General features: G+C 37.5%; 3 protein-coding genes across 6 annotated transcripts in view; 1 reads left to right on the top strand and 2 right to left on the bottom strand.

Annotated features, from left to right (window-relative positions):
- ZNF215 (zinc finger protein 215) overlaps window positions 1–9,700 on the bottom strand; it is a 38,974-nt gene extending 29,274 nt beyond the window's left edge. Inside the window, exon 1 of the mRNA XM_059874760.1 lies at window positions 9,612–9,700. The gene's annotated coding sequence lies outside the window, so the exon portion shown is untranslated. The remainder of the gene's footprint in view (window positions 1–9,611) is intronic.
- On the bottom strand, window positions 3,307–4,251 carry OR2D3 (olfactory receptor family 2 subfamily D member 3). The gene has a single exon (NM_001389927.1). It carries the CDS (start codon window positions 4,249–4,251, stop codon window positions 3,307–3,309), a length of 945 nt encoding a protein of 314 aa, NP_001376856.1.
- OR2D2 (olfactory receptor family 2 subfamily D member 2) lies at window positions 3,585–24,362 on the top strand. Of its 4 annotated transcripts, XM_059874590.1 has the most exons (3): window positions 3,585–3,672; window positions 9,677–9,715; window positions 22,956–24,362. In XM_059874590.1, exon 3 carries the CDS (start codon window positions 23,415–23,417, stop codon window positions 24,360–24,362), a length of 948 nt encoding a protein of 315 aa, XP_059730573.1. In that variant the 5' UTR covers window positions 3,585–3,672; window positions 9,677–9,715; window positions 22,956–23,414. The 4 variants fall into 4 exon arrangements, with proteins under 4 accessions (XP_059730573.1, XP_059730574.1, XP_059730575.1 ...); XM_059874591.1 differs by lacking the exon at window positions 9,677–9,715; XM_059874592.1 differs by lacking the exon at window positions 3,585–3,672 and having other exon boundaries at window positions 8,875–9,715.
- The last annotated feature ends 91 nt before the right edge of the window (window positions 24,363–24,453 follow it).

The following is a 24,453-nucleotide window of genomic DNA, read 5'->3' on the forward strand; positions in this document are numbered from 1 at the left end:
AACTCTCACATTCGTACATGACTACTGGAAAAAACATAGCTTTAACTATATGGATCTTTGTCGGCAAAGTGATGTCTCTGCTTTTTTTATGTGCTGTCTAGGTTTGCCATAGCTTTTCTTCCAAGGATCAAGAGTCTTTTAATTTCATGGCTTCAGTCACAATCCACAGTCCATTATTATTATTTACATTATTACGGCACATCTACTACAATTAAGAATATAAGAATGATACCTTATTATTAACTAAACTTTACTCTTTGCTTGGATTTCCTTAAGTTTTGTTTTTTATCCTTATTTTCTGATCCAGGATTCTACTCAGGATACCATATTACATTAAGTTGTCATGTCTCCTTGGGCTCCTCCTGGGTGTTACAGTTTCTTGGATTTGTTTTTGAGGGCCTTTAAAGTTTTGAGGAGTAAAGGTTATACATTTTACAGGAAGCCCATGTATGAGAATTTGCTAATTTTCTCCTGATGAGACTGAGGTTATGGGTTTGAAGATCTTCCGATCATAAAGTGCTTTTTCCATCACATCATCTCAAGGGAACATACTGTTAACAGGATTTAACACTATTTATGTTAACCTGATCTGATGTTAACCTTGATCACTTGGTTGAGGTTGTGTCGTCAGCAATTTCTTTTTTTCTGTCAGCGGTAGAGGAAGCCGCAATAGTCCGATTTCCAGGTTCAGCGAATTGCTGCGCCAGCCTGAAGACGGTATTGACTGTGTAGACTGCGCCACCTAGTGCTGAATGGCAGTAATGTCCTCAGCTGACCAGTGCGTGCATGCGTGCGTGCAGTTATCAGTCGTGTCTGACTTTCTGTGACCCTGTGGACTGTAGCCCACCAGGCTCCTCTGTGCATGGGATTCTGACCCATTCTGTGACAAATGAATTAGACCTGTGGTTCTGGCTGAAGATAGGAATTAATATTATTCAGTAATTTTTCCTTTTAGCTTAAATCATACATAGTCAGTTTCTGTTACTTGCAACTAAAAACCCTGACTGATACATCATCTTTGTTATAATTCTTTGGAAGCCTCTTGGTCCTTTATCCCCATCTCCCTCCATAGCAGGAGAGATAGTAGTTTTCATTGGTAATGTGAAAAAGCCCCATAGACATCTATTTGAATGGGATGGAGCATGATTCTCTCGAGCTTTAGTTATCCATTGCTGCATAACAAGCCATCTCAAAACTTTGTGCCTTAAAGCAGCAGTCATTTTATTTGCTCAGGATTCTGCGGCTTCACAATTTGGAAAGTGGGGATGACAACTGTTGGCAACGACAATATTTAAGATATGACCACAGTTGAAATCATTGAAGGAATGAAGATCAAAGAATTATGAGAATGCAAAATATCTGAATATTTAATTCTCTGTGAAAATTAAAGTAACCAAGAGCTTTTAAAAGAGCAGTGTGTTAGGGAAAGTGGCAGTGAGTAAGGGGTTAAAGTCTGAAGGAAAAGGGAAGGGGCCTAGAAATCTAAAAGAAAATAAATAAATAAAAGAAAAATAAGGAAAATTAAAAGTCCACAATCCCACTTTCACAGTCATATCTTATTTCTTCCTTCGCCTTCATGGCGAAACTTCTCCAAATTAGTGTCTGCATTTTCTGCGTACATTTTCTGTTTTTTTTTTTTCTTTTTTCTCCAGTTACTGAATTAGATTTCATCTGGATCATCACAAAGCCAAGTCACAAACTTCAACTATTAATTTTTTGTCCTTTTCTATATCACCTCAATTATCAAAAGCTTGAATAGGGGTTTTCTCTGATCCTTATTCTCCAGTTAGAGTTTGTCTATTGTAGTGCAGTTCTAGTAGTTTTAAAAGGATAGTGACAAATGCAAAAAAATGTGTATGGAAACATATTACATGTCAGTCATTTCTTTGGGTGTATTGCATGCACTCAGAGTTGGATAAGATAAAATGAAATAAGAGCTCAATAAATGGTTTTAAAATGATTGCATGGATACATAAATGAAAGAAATAAGAACTTTAGCTGCTAGATATCTCTTCACTGGGGAGATATTCTTCTGCAAAATCAATCTGAGGCATATTGTTCCTGACCCATGTTTATGGTAACTGTGGAATGGTTACCATGGAATCTCCTCTAAATGTGTAACTGATTAAAGTTTGGGTAAGAGAGCCAAGCAGTTGTCAGCCAGTTTATTTGGGTTAAGATTTCACGAGAACCTGAAGTGAACTCCAGAATTGACCATTCTAAAGAAGATGAGCCACGGTGAGATGTAGTTAGAGACAGCTAAGCTTATGGAGGTACCAACCTAGAGTTGGTAAACTCCAATTTCTAAAATTCTAATTCTATTTTACTTTCAGAAGAGATATTCATTGGGTAAATTGGGATCATTCAAAGGAAGATGATCCGAATGAATATAAGGTACCAAAGAATGTTAGATAAAGGAATTTTAAAAGAACAAGTGGGTGATCGGCTGTGAGAAATGAATTTGGGTAGATATAGAAATTGACTTCAGTGAGTTTTAGTATAGAAGGATGATGAAAAATTATTCTAGGAGTAAAACTAGTGAGAGTTGGTTGAAAACATAGGAAAACTGAAGGAAGACCTTTCTAATAGGAAAAAACTGTCTATATATGAAAGGGAATGATCCTAGAGCATAGGGAGCTAGCTGTATCATTCTTATTTAGACAGATGATGGACAATTAATAGAAATATTATAGAGTAGTTTAAGCCTCAGACATATGTTTGGATTAGATGACTGAATTCCCTTTTTACTCTGATAATCTGTGCTAGATGCACTTTGGGGTAATGAAGTAAATTTTCTGGAGCTTTCAGAAAAGAACATCATGAGCTAGGAAGTAGTGTTGCCTCTGGAACATTTTTGCAACTGGAATGCTCTGGGCCGTGAATGATCCCAGTATTAAAGACTCTTCCAAACACGTTGATTGTTTTGATCAGACTATTCATAGGTTTGTATGACTGGGACATCCAAATTTGAAATGTCTTTGATGTTAAAATAATGTATTCAACTCATATTAGATATTATCTCAGGATAATCCAGTTTAAACCTTGTAGATTCAACAGTGACTATGCTTCGAACACATCCATGTTAACTGAATTAACCAAAAGCACCTTCAAAATAGCACTTAATCCTTTTCATAATCAAGAAGTAACCTAACTTTTCATCCTTCTATTTCTTCCCTTTGTTGATAGTCACAGTTTCTGAAATGTGTCCCTTAATTTTATCCTTCTTCCTGAAATTACCTAATTCATAACTATTGACTGTTCTTCTTTTAAGGATGTTACTATGCCTCCAAAAGTCAAACCTAAAGGTCACCGTCTCTGAGAAAAGGACTTTCTTCCAGCCAGTTTCCTGAGAGCTCCTTTGACATCCTTGTTTCTCAGGCTATAAATTATGGGATTCAACATTGGAGTCACCACTGTATAGAACACAGATATCATTTTATCCCGCTCTTTTATGGTCTTGGAATTTGGCCGCATGTAGGTGAATATTCCTGATCCATAGAAGAGGACAACAACAATGAGGTGGGAGCCACAGGTAGAAAAAGCCTTGAGCCGCCCCTCCCCAGCCTGCATCTGGATCACAGTGGAGATGATATTCCAGTAGGAGGCCAGGATCAGGGAGACAGGAGCTAGGAGGATGACCACACCCATTGCAAAGATGGCCATTTCTGTCCTGTAAGTATCTGCTGAAGCAAGCTTCAGGAGGGCAGGGGGTTCACAAAAGTAGTGATTGATAATGTTTTGTCCTTGATAAGGAAGTTGAAAAGTAAAGGTGGTATCTACCAGAGACACTACTGCACCACTGGCCCAGGACCCTGTGGCCAACTGGAGACACACTTGTTGGGTCATGATGGTGGAGTAGTGCAGGGGTTTGCAGACCGCCACATACCGGTCATAGGACATCACTGCCAGAAGTGCACATTCTGTGCACCCAACCAGGAGGAAGACAATGACCTGTGTCATACACCCCATGAAAGAAATAGTTTTATTCTTCACCAGGAGGTGTACCAACACTTGAGGGACAATGCTAGTAGAGAAACAAAGATCTGCAAAAGAGAGGTTTCTAAGAAAAAAGTACATGGGGGTGTGAAGTCGAGAATCCATGAAGATGAGAACGATGATAAGCAGGTTTCCAAGCACAGTTAACAGAAAAATGATGAGAAAAAGAATAAACAGCAGGATCTGGATCTGTGAGTCCTGTGAAAGGCCAAGGAAGATAAATTCTGCCACAAAAGTGTGGTTTTCTTCTCCCATTGAAGTTTATGTTTGTTTCCCTGTTTGGCACAAACAAAAATAATAAACTTTGGGTTTATGATATTAGGCTTCCTGGGTAGCTCAGTGGTAAAGAATCTGCCTGCCATGCAGGAGACACAGTTTCAATCCCTGGGTGGGGAAGATGCCCTGGAGAAGGAAATGGTAACCCACGCCAGTATTCTTGCCTGGGAAATCCCATGGGCAGAAAGAGCCTGCCAGGCTATTATCCATGAGGTTGCAAAGAGGTGGACTCACTTAAAACAACAACCTGTAGAAAAGGCTCATTTAAAGCTCAGTTTAGAGACCTAATTGGATATTTCTAGCTTTCTGCTATCCAACTTGTTCTAATTGATACTAAGCAGAATATTTTATTCTTATTAGTTGGCTATGATTTAAATTCACTTTATTTTCCCCCAAATCTCCCTTCCCAGTACCACTTATTTACAGATAAAATATGATGTTGTTAAAACCTTCTTGGGTTTTGTATGTTCTGATATGAGGATATTAAAGTTCATATGAACTTTACTAAATGGCTATACACAGATTATTAGGAAATGACTGTGTGTACTCTTAGGATTATCACTGTGTGTAACAACTGTACCCTAACTGTTCAAAACACTACGTGTTAAATTATAAAATATGCTTGAAAAGCATGAAACAGTTTCAGGCATCAAATTTAATTTGACCTCTTAAAAAACAGCAAACCTTTCTTGGGTTTAAAAATAAAGCCTTAGCATGTCAGCACTAAGGACAGTTCTGTTTGGATTAAAGAATAAAATAGTAAAAGTAAACAACACAAAAAAGGAAAAATAGGTTAAAGCTGTGAAATATGATTAGGATTAGACTTGAAAATCACAAAAGCCTTCTAAGAAACCTTGAAGGAAAAGTGTAGAATTTACAACATAAATTGAAAGACTTCAGTGAGATAATAACATCATGAATAAAATTAAACTACAAACTGAGAAAAATATTTGAGGGAGATATCAGAAAAAACTTAAAATACTTATTACATTATGATTCTATATAAAACACTATGAAAATTGTTGAGTCTAGGAAACAATGGGCCAAGGACATGAACAGACTCTTTACAAAGAAAAAAATGCGAATACTAACTACAAGAAAAAAATTCAACATTATCATGACTAAGTACAATTACAACAATGAGAGATACAGCTTTTACCTGGGAAATTAGCTAAGGTTTTAATAGAAAAAGTCACAACAAAAAATAATAACTAGTATTTTATTGAGCATTTAACACATATCAGGCATTCCTTTAAGGGTTTTATTTGATAAAATTGTCCTGATAGCATCTTGAAGTAGACACTGTCTTATTTTGCAGATGAGAAAACTGAGGCACAAAGAGGTTAAATCACCCAATTAATAAATGTCAGATTTAATTAGCTGTGTAACAAAAATGCAGAGAAAAAGGCATTTTTGTACAATGTAAGTAGTAAAGTTAATATTGTATTTCTGAGAAGCAATTTTGTTAAGTACATTAAATGACTCAAATACTCATATGCTTTGACCCAGTTTCCAGTAGTATGGGTAAGGAAGAAACAGTTTTTTACTAGTCCTTTCTCCCCAGGAGGAGTAAAATCTGATTTGTAACTTAAGGATGTCGATTGGTTCATGTTTACTACTAAGTAGAGTTATTGTGCTTTAAAAGGCCATGCTCATTTCTATTTTTTCTCTTCTTCCAAAGAGAGGACTGTTAAGGTCCCTTAATGGACCTTGAACAAGGTTGTGCTTTAGAACTTTACTTGCTCTATTTGCTCGTTTTTGACTAGTTCCTTGGTGTACTCATCATCACTTTGCCAGCCAGAAAGCAATACTATGATACAATATGGATTTAAGCCATAAGGGAACTTTAAAGAACTTTAGACTAGACCATGTAGCCCAATCCATGCTCTTCAGAGCTCTGAACTTCAGTGGCATTAGGGACTAGCCTGATTAATAAAAAGTGGCATCTTAGTTTTCATTAATTCGTATTTCTTTTATAGAATTCTAAGGGGAGGATTCGGAAAAGGCAATGGCACCCCACTCCAGTACTCTTGCCTGGAAAATCCCATGGATGGAGGAGCCTGGAAGGCTGCAGTCCATGGGGTCGCTAAGAGTCAGACATGACTGAGCTACTTCACTTTCACTTTTCACTTTCATGCATTGGAGAAGGCAGTGGCACCCCACTCCAGTGTTCTTGCCTGGAGAATCCCAGGGACGGGGGAGCCTGGTAGGCTGCCATCCATGGGGTCACACAGAGTCGGACATGACTGAAGTGACTGAGCAGCAGCAGCAAGGGGAGGATTTATTAGGAATAGAGTAGTATTAAGGCCTCCTAAGCCTAATATCTTCTAACTCCCCCAAACATTATCCCAATTTCTAAATCCGACTCTAAGAGTCCATTCTAAATAAATACTCTAAATTTCTGAAAATATTCACAAGAAAGTACATTCTCATATCATATAGTGAAATAATGGTTAGAAACAGACATTCAGACAAATGCAATGTAATAATGAGAGCCCCAAATAAACCCCCACATATATGGTTAATAAGGTGTCAAGAATATATAATGGGGAAAGGATAGTCTCTTCAATAAATGTTGTTGGGAAAACTGGATACTTACACACCAAGGAATGAAATTGGACCTTTATATCACATCATATAAAAATTAACTCAAAATAAAGACTTAACTCCTAGAAGAAAATATGGGGGGAAACCTCTGCCAACATCCGCTGGATCATCGAAAAAACAAGAGAGTTCCAGAAAAACATCTATTTCGGCCTTATTGACTATGCCAAAGCCTTTGACTGTGGGGATCACAACAAACTGTGGAAAATTCTGAAAGAGATGGGAATACCAGGCCACCTGACCTGCCTCTTGAGAAATCTGTATGCAGGTCAGGAAGCAGCAGTTAGAACTGGACATGGAACAACAGACTGGTTCCAAATAGGAAAAGGAGTACATCAAGATTGTATATTGTCACCCTGCTTATTTAACTTATATGGAGAGTACATCATGAGAAACACTGGGCTGGAAGAAGCACAAGCTAGAATCAAGATTGCCAGGAGAAATATCAATAACCTCAGATATGCAGATGACACCACCCTTATGGCAGAAAGTGAAGAAGAACTAAAGAACCTCTTGATGAAAGTGAAAGAGGAGAGTGAAAAAGTTGCCTTAAAACTCAACATTCAGAAAACTAAGATCATGGCATCTGGTCCCATCACTTTATGGCAAATAGATGGGGAAGCAATGGAAACAATGACAGACTTTATTTTTCTGGGCTCCAAAATCACTGCAGGTGGTGACTGCAGCCATGTAATTAAAAGTTGCTTACTCCTTGGAAGGAAAGTTATGACCAACTTAGATAGCATATTCAAAAGCAGAGACATTACTTTGCCAACAAAGATCCATCTAGTCAAGGCTATGGTTTTTCCAGTAGTCATGTATAAATGTGAGAGTTGGACTATAAAGAAAGCTGAGCACCGAAGAATTGATGCTTTTGAACTGTGGTGTTGGAGAAGACTCTTGAGTGTCCCTTGGACTGCAAGGAGATACAACCAGTCCATCCTAAAGGAGATCAGTCCTGAGTGTTTATTGGAAGGACTGAGGTTGAAGCTGAAACTCCAGTACTTTGGCCACCTGATGTGAAGAGCTGACTCATTTGAAAAGACCCTGATGCTAGGAAAGATTTAAGGCAGGAGGAGAAGGGAATGACAGAGGATGAGATGGTTGGATGGCATCACTGACTCATTGGACATGAGTTTGGGTAAACTCTGGGAGTTGGTGATGGACAGGGAGGCCTGACGTGCTGTGGTCCATGGGGTTGCAAAGATTCGGATACGACTGAGCGACTGGACTGAACTGAATGATTCCTTGAATATGACAGTAAAAGCGCAAGCGACAAAAGCAAAAGTAGACAGGTGAAACTACATCTAAGAAGCCTCTACATCCAAAAGAAACAGTTAACAAAATGAAAAGGTAACCTATGGAATGGGAGAAAATATTTGCAAACCATCTATTAGAAAAAAGGTTAATGTTTAAAGTATATAAGGAAATCATACACACAACGTCAAAAGAGCAAATAACACAATTAAAATATGGACTGAGGAACTGAATGGATGTTTTTCCGAGAAACATACAAATGGCCAACAGGTATATGAAAAAGTGCTCAACATCACTAATCAACATCGAAATGTAAATCAAAACCACAATGATTACCTCATCCTTGTTAGGATGGCTATTATAAAAAAAACAAAACAGATATAGTAACTGTTGGTAAAAATGTAGAGAAAAGGGAACACTTCAACACTGTGAGAATGTAAATTGGTGCAGGCATTATAGGAAACATCATGGAAGTTTCTCAAAAAACTGAAAATAGAACTATCCTATAATCCAGCAATTTTACTCCTGGGTATATATCCAAAGGAAATAAAAACACTAATTTGAAAAGATAAGTGCACCCTGATGTTCATAGCAGCATTACTTATCAATATATAGAAGCAATCTTAATATCCATCAAATGAATGGATAAAGAAGATGTAGTATATACACACAAAGGAATATTACTCAGCCAGAAAAATAATGAAATTCTGCCATTTGCAGCAAGATGGATGGACCTAGAAGGTATCATGTGAAATATATCAGAGAAAGACAAATACTGTATGACTTCACTTACATGTGGAATCCAAGAAATAAAACAAATGAAGGAATATAACAAAACGGAAATAGACTCACAGATCCAGAGAACAAACTCGTGGTCACTGAAGGGGATAAAGACAGAGGGAGGGGCAGGACAGAAGTAGGAGATTAAAAGGAAACCAAATACTGTGTATAAAGTAAATAAGCTACATGCGTATATTTTACAGCACAGAGAATATAGTCAACATTTTATAGTAAATTTAGAGTATAATCTGTATATAAAAACACTGAATCACTGTGTTGTACACCTGAAGCTAATATAATATCATAAAGCAAGTATACCTCAATAAAAAATGGATAAAGAAAGTGTTGGATATACACACAGTGGAACATTATTCACCCTTAAAAAGAAGGAAATCCTGCTATTTGTGATGACATGGATAAGCTGAGAAGACATTATGCTAAGTGAAATAAGCCAGACACAGGAGTACAAATAGGTAATATCACTTATATGAGGGATATAAAATAGTCAAATTCATAGAAGCAGAGAGTTGCCAGGGGCTGTGGGGAGGAGGAAATGGGGAAGTATTAGTCAAATGATACGAAGTTTCAGTTAGACAAGATAAGTCCTAGAGATGTACTGTATAGCATAGTTCTTGTAGTTATTCAAAGAAATATTTCCTTTTCCAGTTATTTTTGAAATTCCACAGGGAATAACTTACCTGTTCTCAGCAGCTCAGCTTCAAAGTCAAGTCTGTCATTTTCTTTTTTCCGTTCTCTTGTCTAGGTGTTATCTGAGCACCATTTCTTCTATACCCTACAAATAGTGAGTATCAATAATGATAATGAGGACAATAATCTTCCATTGGTGTGAGAGAGAAAAATAATATCTCCCAGGTGGTCCTAATGGGAAAGAATCTGCCTGTCAATGAAGGAGATGCAAGTTCAATCCCTGGGTGGGGAAGATCCCCTGGAGTAGGAAATGGCAACCCACTCCAGTATTCTTGGCTGGAAAATTCCATGGGCAGAGGAGTCTGGTGTGTTACAGAACATGGGGTTGCAAAAGAGTCAGACACAACTGAGCAACTGAGCACAAACACACACACACACACACACACACACACACACATTCAAAATGTATAGAAAATATTGAACAAAATTTTCCAAAATGTTGAGAGCAGTTTACTACGGGTACTGGAATTGTAGGTGGCTTATTTTTCTTCTTTTCTAATACTGTGATGCTTTAAAGTTGTTCTTTAAAGGCCACATAGTTACAATATAGGAAAAAATATGAAAATAGGAAAATCTCAGTATTTAACTGAGGATGTTTAAACTAAGGTCATTTTATTGCTTCTACTTTTAGTCTTGATAAAATAAGTGGTATAGAACTGGTCATCTTGCTGGAAGCAAATATAAAACAATATATAGAACAATCATTTTTCAGACATTGGACAATAGCCAACTCAGAATATAATCCCGTATAAGAAGATTAGCAAAAGTGAAAATAGATTGAAGCCACCCACTGTGTATTGGAGAGTGGGGCAAACAGATTTGAAGTATGTAGCATGTACATTTACCAAAATATCCCTGGTAAGTAATCTCAAAATATCACAAAATTCTAAAATAAGCTTATCTTTTTTTCTGAACAATGCTAATTTTAGATCTTTATATTTTGGAAATCATTATAGATATTCAACATCTTTGTCTCAAATGATATTCAAATATATAATTATTTCCAGAAGAAAACCACTTAAAGTCTAACAATAGGTGATATGTTAAGTAAATTCTAGATTTACTATTTAATGTAATCAATATAGCAAGAGAAACAGGTAAGAGTAAAGATGTCTGAGTCTCGCAGATGTAACGGGTCCTTTCCCCCTTATTTCTTAACTCTGTATCCCTGGACAATTTATCTCTTGCTTGCATGTGACAGTTTCCTAACATAGAATGGACATAACACAAATTCACTGTATGATTATCAAGATTAAATTAAGAACTTAATGGAAAATGGTTTGCTCATGTCTGGCAACTACATTAAAGAAATGCCTGCCTACCGTTAGGGTGATGATGATGCGATAAACCATTAAAAGGTAAGTAGATTTATATTTTCCATAGGAAGATGTGTGACACTGTTGCATCAAAAAAGTAGGTTGCAAAATAACATGTGTGTGTGTGTGTGTGTGTGTGTGTATCTCAATGAATCCTTTAAATAACACCCTTATCACATTGATAAACTTAACACACAACAAAACTAGGAATTCAGGTAGAAACTGTACTGTATATATGAAGAATGGTTATCTCTCTATCTAAGCTAGGATTTGTACATTTAACATACGTGTGTGTATATATGTGGGTTGGGGAAGAATTTGGTTTAATCTCCAAGCAGAGAGAGAGAGTAATAAATGAGTGAAAAAAAGAGCCAAATAAGATGAAATGTAGTACCTTTATATCCCAAGGAAGGTCAGGGAAAATTATTCCTTTACTCTCTAAATTTTCGTATAACTTTGTCAACTTGACTAAATAATTCTCTTAAATACAGATAGAAAATGAGGAAGCAAAAATGGATGGGAAAAATATTAATGGGAATTTAAGTTAGAAGAAAGTAGGGAGGGGAGGCTGAACATAGAGGACAGGAAGCCAGAGATGTGGAGAAAAGCAAAAGGAGGAGATCTGTAAGTCTGGCTGTTTTCCCAAACAAAAAAGACAGGCAGTGAATCTTTTATACCTCTGAGGCCCTAATAACATCATAACCAGTATGGTCTTTCCAGATATCTTCTCTTAGTGATTTAATCTTATGTACACACAACTGCAAACTTGGGAATGACTCCTTGTCATACACAGATAATGATGCTATGCATACCTACTCGGTCAATTTCACACAAACACACAGACAGCTACACATCACAGATAGACTCACATGAGTATTTTGTATCCTTATATACTTACTCTCATAGCCCCCAAATCTTTACCATAACAAAAGGAGTTGCAGAGTAAGTATTGGGCCAACTGGATCCTGACCAAGGCTGGGTCATATGGGAAGTCACTGTGCCTGACCGTATGAGAAGAGTATTGGAATATGTGGTATACGTGTGATGGCCCAGCAGTGGGGGCTAGTGTCCTCCTCCAGCCTGGAAGGACAGTGCTGACTGTAGCTTTCCTCCATCTGCTCCGACTCATCAAGGGGATTGGAGGTGGCAGTGCTAGCATTCCTAGAACAGTGTATTCCTAGTCCAGGTTCCTTCACGTCTCCTACACCCAGAGCATGTTCACAGACAAGAAACTCTTGAAGGGATTCCTCAAAGCAAGATTCCCAGTATCCTTCCAGCTCCCTGCCTATTCAAGAGGAGACGGTGGGGGAACAGTGAAGACCAAAGGGCTGACAGCAGAGGGCAGGGGAGAATCAAACAGAGTTGTTTGTCAACAGCAAAAGGGAAGTCAATGTGACATCTTTGGAAACAACCTCATCCCAGAAGGACAAATTTTGGAAGAGGATTTGGGACTGGGATTCTGGAGGAGAAGACTGGAGATAGAATTGTCTCTGGGAGTCTAGCAAGGAAAAAATTAATGGGTAAGAGAAGTGACAAAGCTCATCTTTGCCAACACCATGCCCACAACCCAGTCCCCAACCTGTACTGCAGAACTGTAGACTGAGGTCCATCAGAGACTTTCCTACTCTTACCTGAGAGCAGAGAGAAAATAGAAAAAGGCTGAGGAGTCATTGGTAAAGGAAATGAGGATCAAGAGCCAGAAGGAGCGATTCCTGTATCCTGCATAGCCATTCTTGAAGAACTGTAGGTAGGCTTTTAAGCAGTGCCTCTCGAGGTCCTGTACTGGAGTCATCCTGTGAGTGTCACTCCAACCCAAGCTTCTCTGCCTCACTTAATTCAAGGTATGAATTCCCATTCTCTATGTCCCAGTTCCGAACAGATGATTTTCCTTCCAGGGAACATTTAAAGGTGAGGTCCTGAAAGTGATGTAAACAGGGCAATCCCTGGAGTCCAAGAACCCTCAGCCTTTTTACCTTATTATCTTAATACTTTCCATCCTTTGAGGCACCCTAGTGCATTTCATGTTATATTTGAAATCACAGACTAAAGCCTTCAAATCATAATCATCTCTCTTTTAAACCTTATAATATTATTCAAATAATGTCAGCACATATAATCTTAGAGGTTCATAAATCATCAAAAATTATGTCTTCGTTCATATGATAATTAAATAGAAGTGAAAATGAGTAGATACTGGACTATGCAGATGCTAGCTTTCTAATTGAGTTATGCAACTTGGGTGAAGGGCTTGTATTTTCATTTCAATTTATGGTGGTTTAGGTGCTGTGTGATCACCTTAAGTGGTAGAGTTTAATTTGGTTAGAGCTGTCTGATATCACATGAGAACAGGGTGTGCTGTTGTATTAAAATTGTATACTTTTACTGAACACAAAGTCAAAGCTTTTCTTTTGTGAAGAAAATTTACAATCAAAAGACAGTTTTGTAGAATGAAACTTTAGCTTTGTTTCTTAAACTATTAAGACTGCTTTGACTATGTGAAAATGGAACTACTGCTACAGTTCTCTCAAGCTAAAGAAAAAAAAAGTAAATGTATCTAAATGAGGCATACATATTATCTAAAGGCCAAGCAATGCAAGATAAAAATGATGGAAGAATCGAGTTATCAAAGGATAGTGTAGGCATATAAGATTCTAGAAAATGTCCTGAAGCTGTTAGTTCTCCAATCATAGTTCAAGTGGCAATTTAGTTTGAGCAAGACATCATCTGTCACATTAAGGAAATGCTATTAATTTGAATTCTATAGTTTTATTGGCTTTGTGGTTTGGCTTAGGCATTATTGGTAGTTTAGTTGAGGTTTCACAGAACATATAAATGTAACTCATTAAAAATAAATGGATTTTGTTTTGTGGAATAAATATGCTGTGATCTATTTAACTGTATTCATGTTAATGGACTTCTGGGTTATTTCCAATCTTTAGATATCAACACAGTGCTATGATGAATACTTTTGAATACACATCTTTGTGTCCTTTTCAAATATATTTGATGAGTAAGTTTCCTGAGGGTCTAAAAGTATATTTCTTTAAAATATTAACAAATATTGTCAGTTTCATTAATTTATACTTCCATCCTAATTGCATTCAAGTTCCTATTTAATTACATCTTTCCTTACAGTTGGTATGTCATGCTCTTCAATTTTGCTAATCCATTAGGGAAAAAACCCTCACTGTTATTTTATTATATAATCTTCAATTATATATGAGGATGAGCATAATTTTATATGTTTATTCATCCTTTTCATTTCCTTTTCTGTAAAGGGACTATTTACTCATTTTCTCTTATTAGGTTGTTCAATTTTCTTTCTGTTGTCAAGTCAGTAAGTACTGTCCGACTCTTTTGCAACCCAATGGACTGTAGACTGCCAGGCTCCTCTGTCCATGGGGTTTCTCAGGCAAGAATACTGGAGAGGATTGCCATTTCCTTCTCCAGGGGATCTTCCTAACGCAGGGATCAAAACTGCATCTCCTGCGTAGGCAGGAGGATTCTTTACTGCTAAGCCACCAGGGAAACCCCAACTTTCTTTAACTGCTTTGTAAGACCCTTGAATATTTTGAAAAATTGACTCTTTGATTTTCCTTCAGAAATAAGTATTTTTCCATTTTGCTGGTTGACCTACTTTATGGATTTTTATATCACACATGTTTTTATAATTTAACCAAATCAGTCTTTAATATTTAAAAGGTCTCTATTGATATTTAAAATCATTATGCTTTTTAAAAATATTAATTTCTTTCTTCTAAGATTTTCATATTTTTGCTTGCATTTATATCTTGCTCCATCCAGAATGTATTTGGATGTAAGGATGGGATAGGGGCTTCTTAGTTCTTTCCCTCAAATGAATTTGTCACAGAATGGGAAAGAATATTTGCAAACCATAGGCTGATAAAGGTATTGAGAGCCTTGTACATGTTTTCAGAGTCCTTCCATATTGTCGCAAATATCAGTACTTAATTCCCTTCTATGGGTATAACATATTTTGCTTCTTCAGTCTTCAGTTGGTGGACATTTGGGTTGTCTCTAACTTCAGGGTATTTTGACCAGTGCTGCTATGAATATTTATGCACAAGTATTTGTTTGAGTTCTTGTTTTCAGTTCTCTTCGGTGTTTACCAAGGAGTGGAATTGCCGAGATGTGTGGTAGTTCTATACTTAACTTATTGAAGACCTGCCAAACTTTTTCACAACAGCTGCACAAATTTACATTCCCAACAGCAATGCATGAGGGTTCCAATTTTTCCACATCTTCACCAATCCTGGTTCTTGTCTTCCTTCCTTCGTGTCTTTATTATTATTATAGTAACCTTAGTGGGTGTCAAGTGATATCTCATTGTGGTTTTAAATTCCATTTCCCAAATGCCTAATGGTGTTGAGCATTTTTCATATTCTGCTTAGCCATTTTCTTTGGAGACATGCCTTTTAAGTGCTTTGTGCATTTTTACTTTATTGATTTAATCCACTTTAAAATTAGGTTGGTTGTTTTTGTCTTAAGTTGACTGGGTTCTTTATACATTCTGGATACTAAACCGTCATCAGCTATATGGTTTGCAAATATTTTCTCCTATTCTATAGGTTGTCCTTTTCAGTTTCTTGGTTAAAACAGCACAAAGCTCTCTTAATTGGATTCCAGTTGTCTTTTTCTTGATTAAACGTGCAACTGTTTATTGTAAGCTTCTGGTGTTTTCTAGAGTCCAGATAAAGATTTTTTTTTCTGACAGTATTTGTCATTTTTTCTTTTATATTTCTTTGGCGGGATGGCCCTTTGGGATCCTCTATTTACTGTTTCACTCTTAAAAATAATTTTGGACAGAACTTTGACTATCTTAGTAATCTTTACAGAGAACCAGTTTGGTATTTTGATAATCTTATCATGTTTATATTTTGTTGTCTATTTAATTGATCTCCTCTTTTGAATTTGAATTTGCTCTGCCACTTCACACTTCTGCCCCCAGCAGCTTCAATTAAATGCATCATTTTCTCTCTCCTCTCTGTCTCCTCTCTCTCTCTCACCTCTCTTTCTTTTAATGAGGTGTTACTTATACACAGTAATGTGAACCAATCTTAAGTATAGCTCAAGAAGTTTTTACATATATGTATACCTACATAACCATTATGTAGGTCAGAATGTAGAAGATTCACAGCATATCAAAATGCACCTAGTCAACACTCCTTCAACAGTAAACATTATTTGGAATTCTAAGAATGAAACTAGAACACTTTCTAACACCATACACAAAAATAAACTCAAAATGGATTAAAGATCTAAATGTAAGACCAGAAACTATAAAACTCCTAGAGGAGAACATAGGCAAAACACTCTCTGACATACATCACAGCAGGATCCTCTATGACCCACCTCCCAGAATATTGGAAATAAAAGCAAAAATAAACAAATGGGACCTAATTAACCTTAAAAGCTTCTGCACAACAAAGTAAACTTTATAAACAAGGTGAAAAGACAGCCTTCAGAATGGGAGAAAATAATAGCAAATGAAGCAACTGACAAACAACTAATCTCAAAAATATACAAGCAACTCCTACAGCTCAACTCCAGAAAAATAAATGACCCAATCAAAAAATGGGCCAAAGAACTAAATAGACATTTCTCCAAAGAAGACATACAGATGGCTAACAAACACATGAAAAGATGCTCAACATCACTCATTATCAGAGAAATGCAAATCAAAACCACAATGAGGTACCATTTCACGCCAGTCAGAATGGCTGCGATCCAAAAGTCTACAAGCAATAAATGCTGGAGAGGGTGTGGAGAAAAGGGAATCCTCTTACACTGTTGGTGGGAATGCAAACTAGTACAGCCACTATGGAGAACAGTGTGGAGATTCCTTAAAAAAACTGGAAATAGAACTGCCTTATGACCCAGCAGTCCCACTGCTGGGCATACACACCGAGGAAACCAGAATTGAAAGAGACACATGTACCCCAATGTTCATCGCAGCACTGTTTATAATAGCCAGGACATGGAAGCAACCTAGATGTCCCTCAGCAGACAAATGGATAAGAAAGCAGTGGTACATATACACAATGGAGTATTACTCAGCCATTAAAAAGAATACATTTGAATCAGTTCTAATGAGGTGGATGAAACTGGAGCCTATTATACAGAGTGAAGTAAGCCAGAAGGAAAAACACCAATACAGTATACTAACGTATATATATATGGAATTTAGAAAGATGGTAACAATAACCCTGTATACGAGACAGCAAAAGAGACACTGATGTATAGAACAGTCTTTTGGACTCTGTGGGAGAGGGAGAGGGTGGGATGATTTGGGAGAATGGCATTGAAACATGAATAATATCATGTATGAAACGAGTTGCCAGTCCAGGTTCGATGCACGATACTGGATGCTTGGGGCTGGTGCACTGGGATGACCCAGAGGGATGGTACGGGGAGGGAGGAGGGAGGAGGGTTCAGGATGGGGAACACGTGTATACCTGTGGCAGATTCATATTGATATATGGCAAAACCAATACAATATTGTAAAGTTAAAAAAAAATAAAAAAATAAAAGCAAAGATTAGGTTTTTCTGTTCTTGTGCTTCAAATAAATGGAACCATGCAGTACATACTTCTTTGTATGTCTGGTTTCTTTTACAGAACATCATGCTGTGAGTTTCATCTGTGTGATTGTATATAGCAGTAGTTCTTCCTTTTAAAATTATTTAATAGTATCGCAGTGCTTGATTGTACCACAGTGTATCTTTTCTGTTGTCTATGGAAATTTATATTGTTTCCACCTGTAGCTATTATGAATAGAGTTATGACATCCTTGTACATATCTTGCAATAAATATAAACATGCATCTCTATATGGTATATATCCAGGAAAAAATTTACTAGGGTGTTGGAGTGAAGACATATGCTTAGGTTAGTTTTCAAAGATACTTCCAAATGGACTTTTAAAATTCATTGTACCAATTTATGCTCTAGTCAGCAATAAAAATTTTTCCACATCCTCAGTCATTTTATGGACTTTTATTAAGGGTTAGTGGGATTTCACTATGGTTTAAATTTATACACTCTGGTGTCTAATTATGCTGTTCATGTGCTTATGAACAATTTTCTATATTGCAAGCACATATTCAGGTCTTTTACCCATTTTAAAAACTGGAATTGTCTGACTTTTCTAATCAATTTGTAGAAGTTCTTTATATATTCTGGGCATCATGTCTATAGCTTACTATTAAATTATTAAAATACTGTATGTGAAAATAAAGTGTTATTAAATGTTATTAATTAGAGGATCTAGTTGTTTTCTGAGACATACTACATTTGCATTCTGTAAATTATCAGATCAGATCAGATCAGATCAGTCGCTCAGTCGTGTCCGACTCTTTGCGACCCCATGAATCGCAGCATGCCAGGCCTCCCTGTCCATCACCAACTCCCGGAGTTCACTCAGACTCACATCCATCGAGTCAGTGATGCCATCCAGCCATCTCATCCTCTGTCGGCCCCTTCTCCTCTTGCCCCCAATCCCTCCCAGCATCAGAGTCTTTTCCAATGAGTCAACTCTTCACATGAGGTGGCCAAAGTACTGGAGTTTCAGCTTTAGCATCATTCCTTCCAAAGAAATCCCAGGGCTGATCTCCTTCAGAATGGACTGGTTGGGTGTCCTTGCAGTCCAAGGGACACTCAAGAGTCTTCTCCAACATCACAGTTCAAAAGAATCAATTCTTCGGCACTCAGCCTTCTTCACAGTCCAACTCTCACATCCATACATGACCACAGGAAAAACCATAGCCTTGACTAGATGAACCTTTGTTGGCAAAGTAATGTCTCTGCTTTTGAATATGCTATCTAGGTTGGTCATAACTTTCCTTCCAAGGAGTAAATTATAAAATTCCTCAAAATCATACACAGACTATGTGATAGACCTGGGGTTGCAACCTGATAATTTTTCCTCCAAAAAACAATGAGTGAATGAGTGAGTGAAGTTGCTCAGTCATGTCCAACTCGTTGCGACCCCATGGACTGTAGCCCACCAGGCTCCTCCATCCATGGAATTTTCTAGGCAAGAGTACTGGAGTGGGTTGCCATTTCCTTCTCCAGGGGATCTTCCTGACTCAGGGATTGAACCCCGGTCTCCCGAATTGCAGGCAGATGCTTTACCATCTGAGCCACCAGGGAATCCCCAGAAAATAATACTTAATTACAAAATACAACACTTCTCCAAAGAAAAGACATGTTAGAAGAACTGGTAATGTGGCTTGTAAATGGAGATGTGGGTACTTACTACTAAATGTTATTTTCTGTTCTCCTTATAACCATTTGGGAACCTTCTGAGAGGAATGCAGCTCAGGATCCACCCTAATGGTTCAAATTCTCCTGAGCACTTCAGCTGCTCCAGAGGCTGCTCCTGGTATCCTGGTGTTTAGCTCATTTAAAAGGAACTATTGTTGCCAATATGCCCCCAGATCAATAAGAGCTTTGGATAGAGCAGGAGGACACAGGAGATGTGGGGATTCCCTTTCCTGCTTTGTCCTTGATCTTGACTTCAGAGATTTTACTGAGCAATTTAACTTGATAACACAATACCCCAGTCTCCACTCTTCTAATTCTGCAACCAATACACCTGCAGCAATTTCCCCCTCAACAGTGAGATGTTTTTACTGGCTTTAATATGCTAACGTGATTTTTTTTTTTCTCCACTGGATGAGAAAATGCTGATATGATTGTTAGAGGAAGGAAAAGAGAAGGTATGAGTTGAACAAAGTGGATAACTTGCCATATATTGGGAGTGTACTGGTTTAAATCTCTTCATAGATTCGATTTTTAAAATTCAACTATTAATAATTTTGTCCCAACAGTCTGATTCTTACTGCTAAATCTTCTGGCATAGATCTAGGCAAGGTTTTTTCCACAGTGAATTTACCTTATCAAACCACAATTACAATGTCAAATTCTTTGTGACGAGGAATTGTGGTTCTTACCTGACGGAAACATAAGCAGGACTTCCATGGGGATTGTTACACTTCTCATGCTTCTGTTGAGCTGGGCATGGAAGACGGTAAATAGATATGGGAAACAGGGACTAGGTGATTTTGAGCCCAAAAGATCTTGGCCTCAGAAAATAAATTTAGTATATTCTTTTGTTGGTTCCTATGGATTTCCTCAGTGTCCTCTTCCTAAAAGAAATGTCAGATTAGACAATGACTGGCTCTGTGACCCTATTATCCTGTTCCATATCCAGTAACACATGTCATTTTTAGAGAAATGAACTTACAATCTTATGTTGAATCTGAGGAAAAGGCACAATAACACAAGAGAAAGATTGACAATAAACATCATTTTCTTACAAAGGCTTCCTGACCCTAGGGGCACATTTGCAGTCACCTGGGGGAACATTTTCTTCTCCATGCTTGCATGGGAGAATAATACGCTTTTAAAAGTAAATCAAGCAAGGTCAGAGTGTAGCCCTCTAATGCTGCCTCCCAGGGTCCATGGGAGCTGCTGCCCACTGACAGTTCACACTCAGCTCTGACTCACATTGCCCTCTCTGTCTCCTGCTACTTTGGCTCAGGTCAAATCAATTTGAAAAAGCTGAGTTAATTATTTCTGTACCAGGATTTATCTTATTTACTCTAAATAAGGATGATTTAGTTGAGGTCCCTGCCCCCAAACATCTTACAGTCTCAGAGAAAGAAAATAATTTCAATATAATTCATTAAGAATTATGATGCTATAGGTACACTTATGTATCTAGGATAGACTAGATGTTTGAGAATGTGTGTATTTGTGTGTGTGTCTATGTCTGTTTTGTTGGGAGTGGCTGGGAATGAGGAGTGGGGAAAATGTGTGGGTCAGAAAAGAAAATGTTCCAAAATAATATTTTTTCCCAAACGGGATCTTGAAAAATCTGTAGCAGATGAAGAAGGCATAGAAATTACCAATATCCTGTAACTGCCCATTCAATAAGTTAACCACTGATTGTAGGCATCACTTTGAACTTTGCAACAAGTGTTTAGTTCTATGCTCTCTACTTCTTTGCATCAAAACACAAAGATATTTGCTTACCATTTAATTTTCCCTGAGATCTAGTCACATGATTGATACAGTTGCACTAATTTCTATTCTGGGAAGGATGTGTGGCAGAGAAATAAATTAAGTCTAAAGGACCCAAACTGAACTATATCCTGGAGACTAAGAACCTATGAAGTAATAACTTCCACTAAATGGGTAACAATTCCAAAAGTATCTATCTTAACATAGCTTGTGTTCTCAAATCTTGTTTTTATATCAGCTGTTTTGACAACAGACTATATTTCCCTTTAGAAGCAATTCTATATCAGTTTGATGTAAGGAATTGTTAGGTGATACAGACTAACTTGGCCCAGTGCATTCATTCATTAAACCACGATATGCTGTGAATCTATGTTCTAGGGACGACTATGGCACTAGAGATGAAACACGGCTATAGTTTGGTCCCTCCTATCTGAGGGCCTCTGCTTTGGGTCTTCTATCTGTATCCCCTTTACTAAGCATGCGCTTGGCCAATAATGCTCGGAAATCAGGTAATTGAATATTGCAAGAGTGTTGAATGCTCAAGGAAAACAATGCTATCTCTGTGTAGCAAGCCGGCTTGCCTGTTAATAGAGAGACTACGCTGAGCAAAATCCAATGAGGTTTAAAAATGCAGTGTGTCCTGGGTATGTGGCAGGAAAAATAGCTAGAAAAGTGACTTGGGGTCGGATAAGGAAGCCATAAATCAAGCAGAGATGAGATTGTTCTTATTAATGTTTTATTTGTTCATTTATTATTTCAATGTTGAATTGAAATCTTTCATCATATTGACCCATCTAGAACCATCCAGAAAACTAAGACTCCACTATCTGATAACACAGAATGTAATTATGACTTTTTGAGAAAACTCCTGGGAATTCCTTTAGCCCCCAACTTCCTAAGTTGAAATTCAATTCCATGAGGGTTCTTCAATTTAGATATAAATGCTACTTCTTTGTTTTCACTTTAACTGAAATTTCTTTCTTGTTTGGATATAGCAGTATCCATGACTTTATCACCAACAGAAATTAGAAGTATTTTAAAATAATATTTCAGTTGTTGAAGTTACCTCAAAATCTTATTTAAGTTCATCATTTTGAAACTAAGGTGATTATTAGATCTGCCTAAGTTTTAATGTGTTAAAGAGCCACAAGTATTATTATATCACATAGTTTTTTTTTTCCCCAAAACTATTTTGGTAACTGTTTCCTTGGTAATCTTATGCATTCTACTTGATGCATGTATTTTTAAATTTATTTTTAATGTGATATATTTTTAAAAATACTTTGAATCACCTTTACCAAACACATAAAGGACTGGTAGACGGAAACTTGCAAAGGCTTCTAAAGTTTAGTCTTCAGTAAATTTCTTTCCTTTCTTTTTTGCAACAGCTCCACAAAAAATTTTATTATTGTTCCCACATTATTGTAAGTCTCTCTAGGCTTTCTAAACAACTCGACTAAAAACTATGCGGTCAAATTATTTTTATTTACTTCATGAAACATAATTTATCGAATACAGTCCTATGCTATGTCTTTTAAAGAACACAAAAATGAAAAAACATAGACACAGTTATCAAAGGAGTTTTTAGTCTCTGAGAAGAGTAGACAGATAATGCAAGACAGACGATAATGCAATAATAAGCGAGAGATGATGGGCTGGAAGTGGTAGATTAGTGCTGCTTAGTCTGAACAAAACCAGACAGGGATGCTGGCTTAAAATGGAAATTATGTTATAATGGTGTTTTGAAAGTTCACTGATGGCTAAGATTTATATTCAGGAGCTCCAGTTGAAGTGGGGGACAGGACTGTCAGAAAGATTATAGCACACCGTGCAGAGTTACCCCTTGGTTTCCTAGCTCTTTCAAAATAGGCTATTTTGTCCAAGAAAAAAAAAATCAATTCTACAAGGTACTTTGGTTCTTTTACTTATACCTTGGTGGGTGACTGTTTTGTTTGTTTTGTTTTGTTTTTCAGGGAAGAAACAATAGGAAGATTTGAGTGTTTGAAAAACTAAAAAAAATATCTACACCATCATGAGATGGGGGAGGTGTCACAAGAGCAAAATAAGACTCACATATTTTTGCTGATAATAAAGAGAAATTAAATTTCACGACTTTACAGGTGAATTCAACCTATTGTTTTTATCATTACAAGTATGATGTTCAGATAGAGAAGATGATTCTTTTGATCTATCATATGCTTGTCAGATGACACTAGAAATGAATGTACCTTCTTATGAAGTATTAAATTTTACAACATTGAAAACATTCCAAAAAAGCAGTATAGTCATCTTCTAACAGCCTAATAAAGGGAATTCTTAAAATAGTTGGTATGACTTGGGGCAATTTCTAAGCCTTCCAGTTCTGAATTGTATAATCGTATAGGCTATACCCACCTATATATACTGTATAGTGACTTCACACTGATAAAACCATGAGACAGACCAATCAAACGCAGGTGACAGAATTCCTCCTTCTGGGACTCTCTGATGACCAACACACCCAGAAACTGCTTTTCACCTTATTCCTAGGTGTCTACCTGGTCACTGTGCTTGGAAATCTGCTTCTCATGTTCCTTATTCAGGTTGACTCTCAGCTTCACACACCCATGTATTTTTTTCTCTGCAATTTATCTCTGGCTGACCTCTGTTTCTCTACCAACATCGTTCCTCAAGCCCTAGTCCACCTGCTATCCAGAAAGAAAGTGATTTCATTCACACGTTGTGCAGCTCAGCTTCTACTCTTCCTCATTTTTGGGTGTACCCAGTGTGCCCTTTTGGCGGTGATGTCCTGTGATCGATATGTGGCTATCTGCAACCCTCTGCATTACCCTAGCACCATGACTTGGAGGGTGTGCATCCAGCTGGCTGTAGGATCATGGACCAGTGGCATTCTGGTGTCTGCGGTGGACACCACCTTCACACTAAGGCTGCCCTACCAAGGCAGCAATAACGTTGCTCATTTCTTTTGTGAGGCCCCTTCAATATTGATCCTGGCATCCACAGACACCCACACTTCAGAGATGGCCATTTTCCTCATGGGGGTTGTGATTCTCCTCATACCGGTTTCTCTAATCCTGGTGTCTTATGGCCACATCATAGTGACTGTGGTCAGGATGAGGTCAGCTGAGGGCAAGCTCAAGGCATTCTCAACCTGTGGCTCCCATCTCGTGGTGGTCATCCTTTTTTATGGGTCAGGAATTATCACCTACATGACACCAAAGTCTTACAAAGAACAGAAAAAGCTGGTATCTGTGTTCTATGCAATGGTGACCCCCATGCTTAATCCCCTCATCTACAGCCTGAGGAACAAGGATGTGAAGGGAGCTCTGAGGAAAGTAGTCATAAGGAATTTCCCATGCAGGTTTGGAGTTTTCCACTGACACCGAGAACCTCCTGGTTGTTTACTTCTAAGACTGGCTGAGTAGGTGCCTCTGCAAGACTGGAATATGGTAACTTTCATCCTTGGTACTT

Source organism: Bos taurus, chromosome 15, assembly GCF_002263795.3.
Source record: "Bos taurus isolate L1 Dominette 01449 registration number 42190680 breed Hereford chromosome 15, ARS-UCD2.0, whole genome shotgun sequence".
Taxonomy (NCBI): Eukaryota; Metazoa; Chordata; class Mammalia; order Artiodactyla; family Bovidae; genus Bos; species Bos taurus.

What these genes read in the sequence shown, in the direction of transcription:
- OR2D3 (NM_001389927.1), bottom strand. Translation starts at nt 4,251, where the DNA reads ATGGGAGAAGAAAACCACACTTTTGTGGCAGAATTTATCTTCCTTGGC.
- OR2D2 (XM_059874590.1), top strand. Translation starts at nt 23,415, where the DNA reads ATGAGACAGACCAATCAAACGCAGGTGACAGAATTCCTCCTTCTGGGA.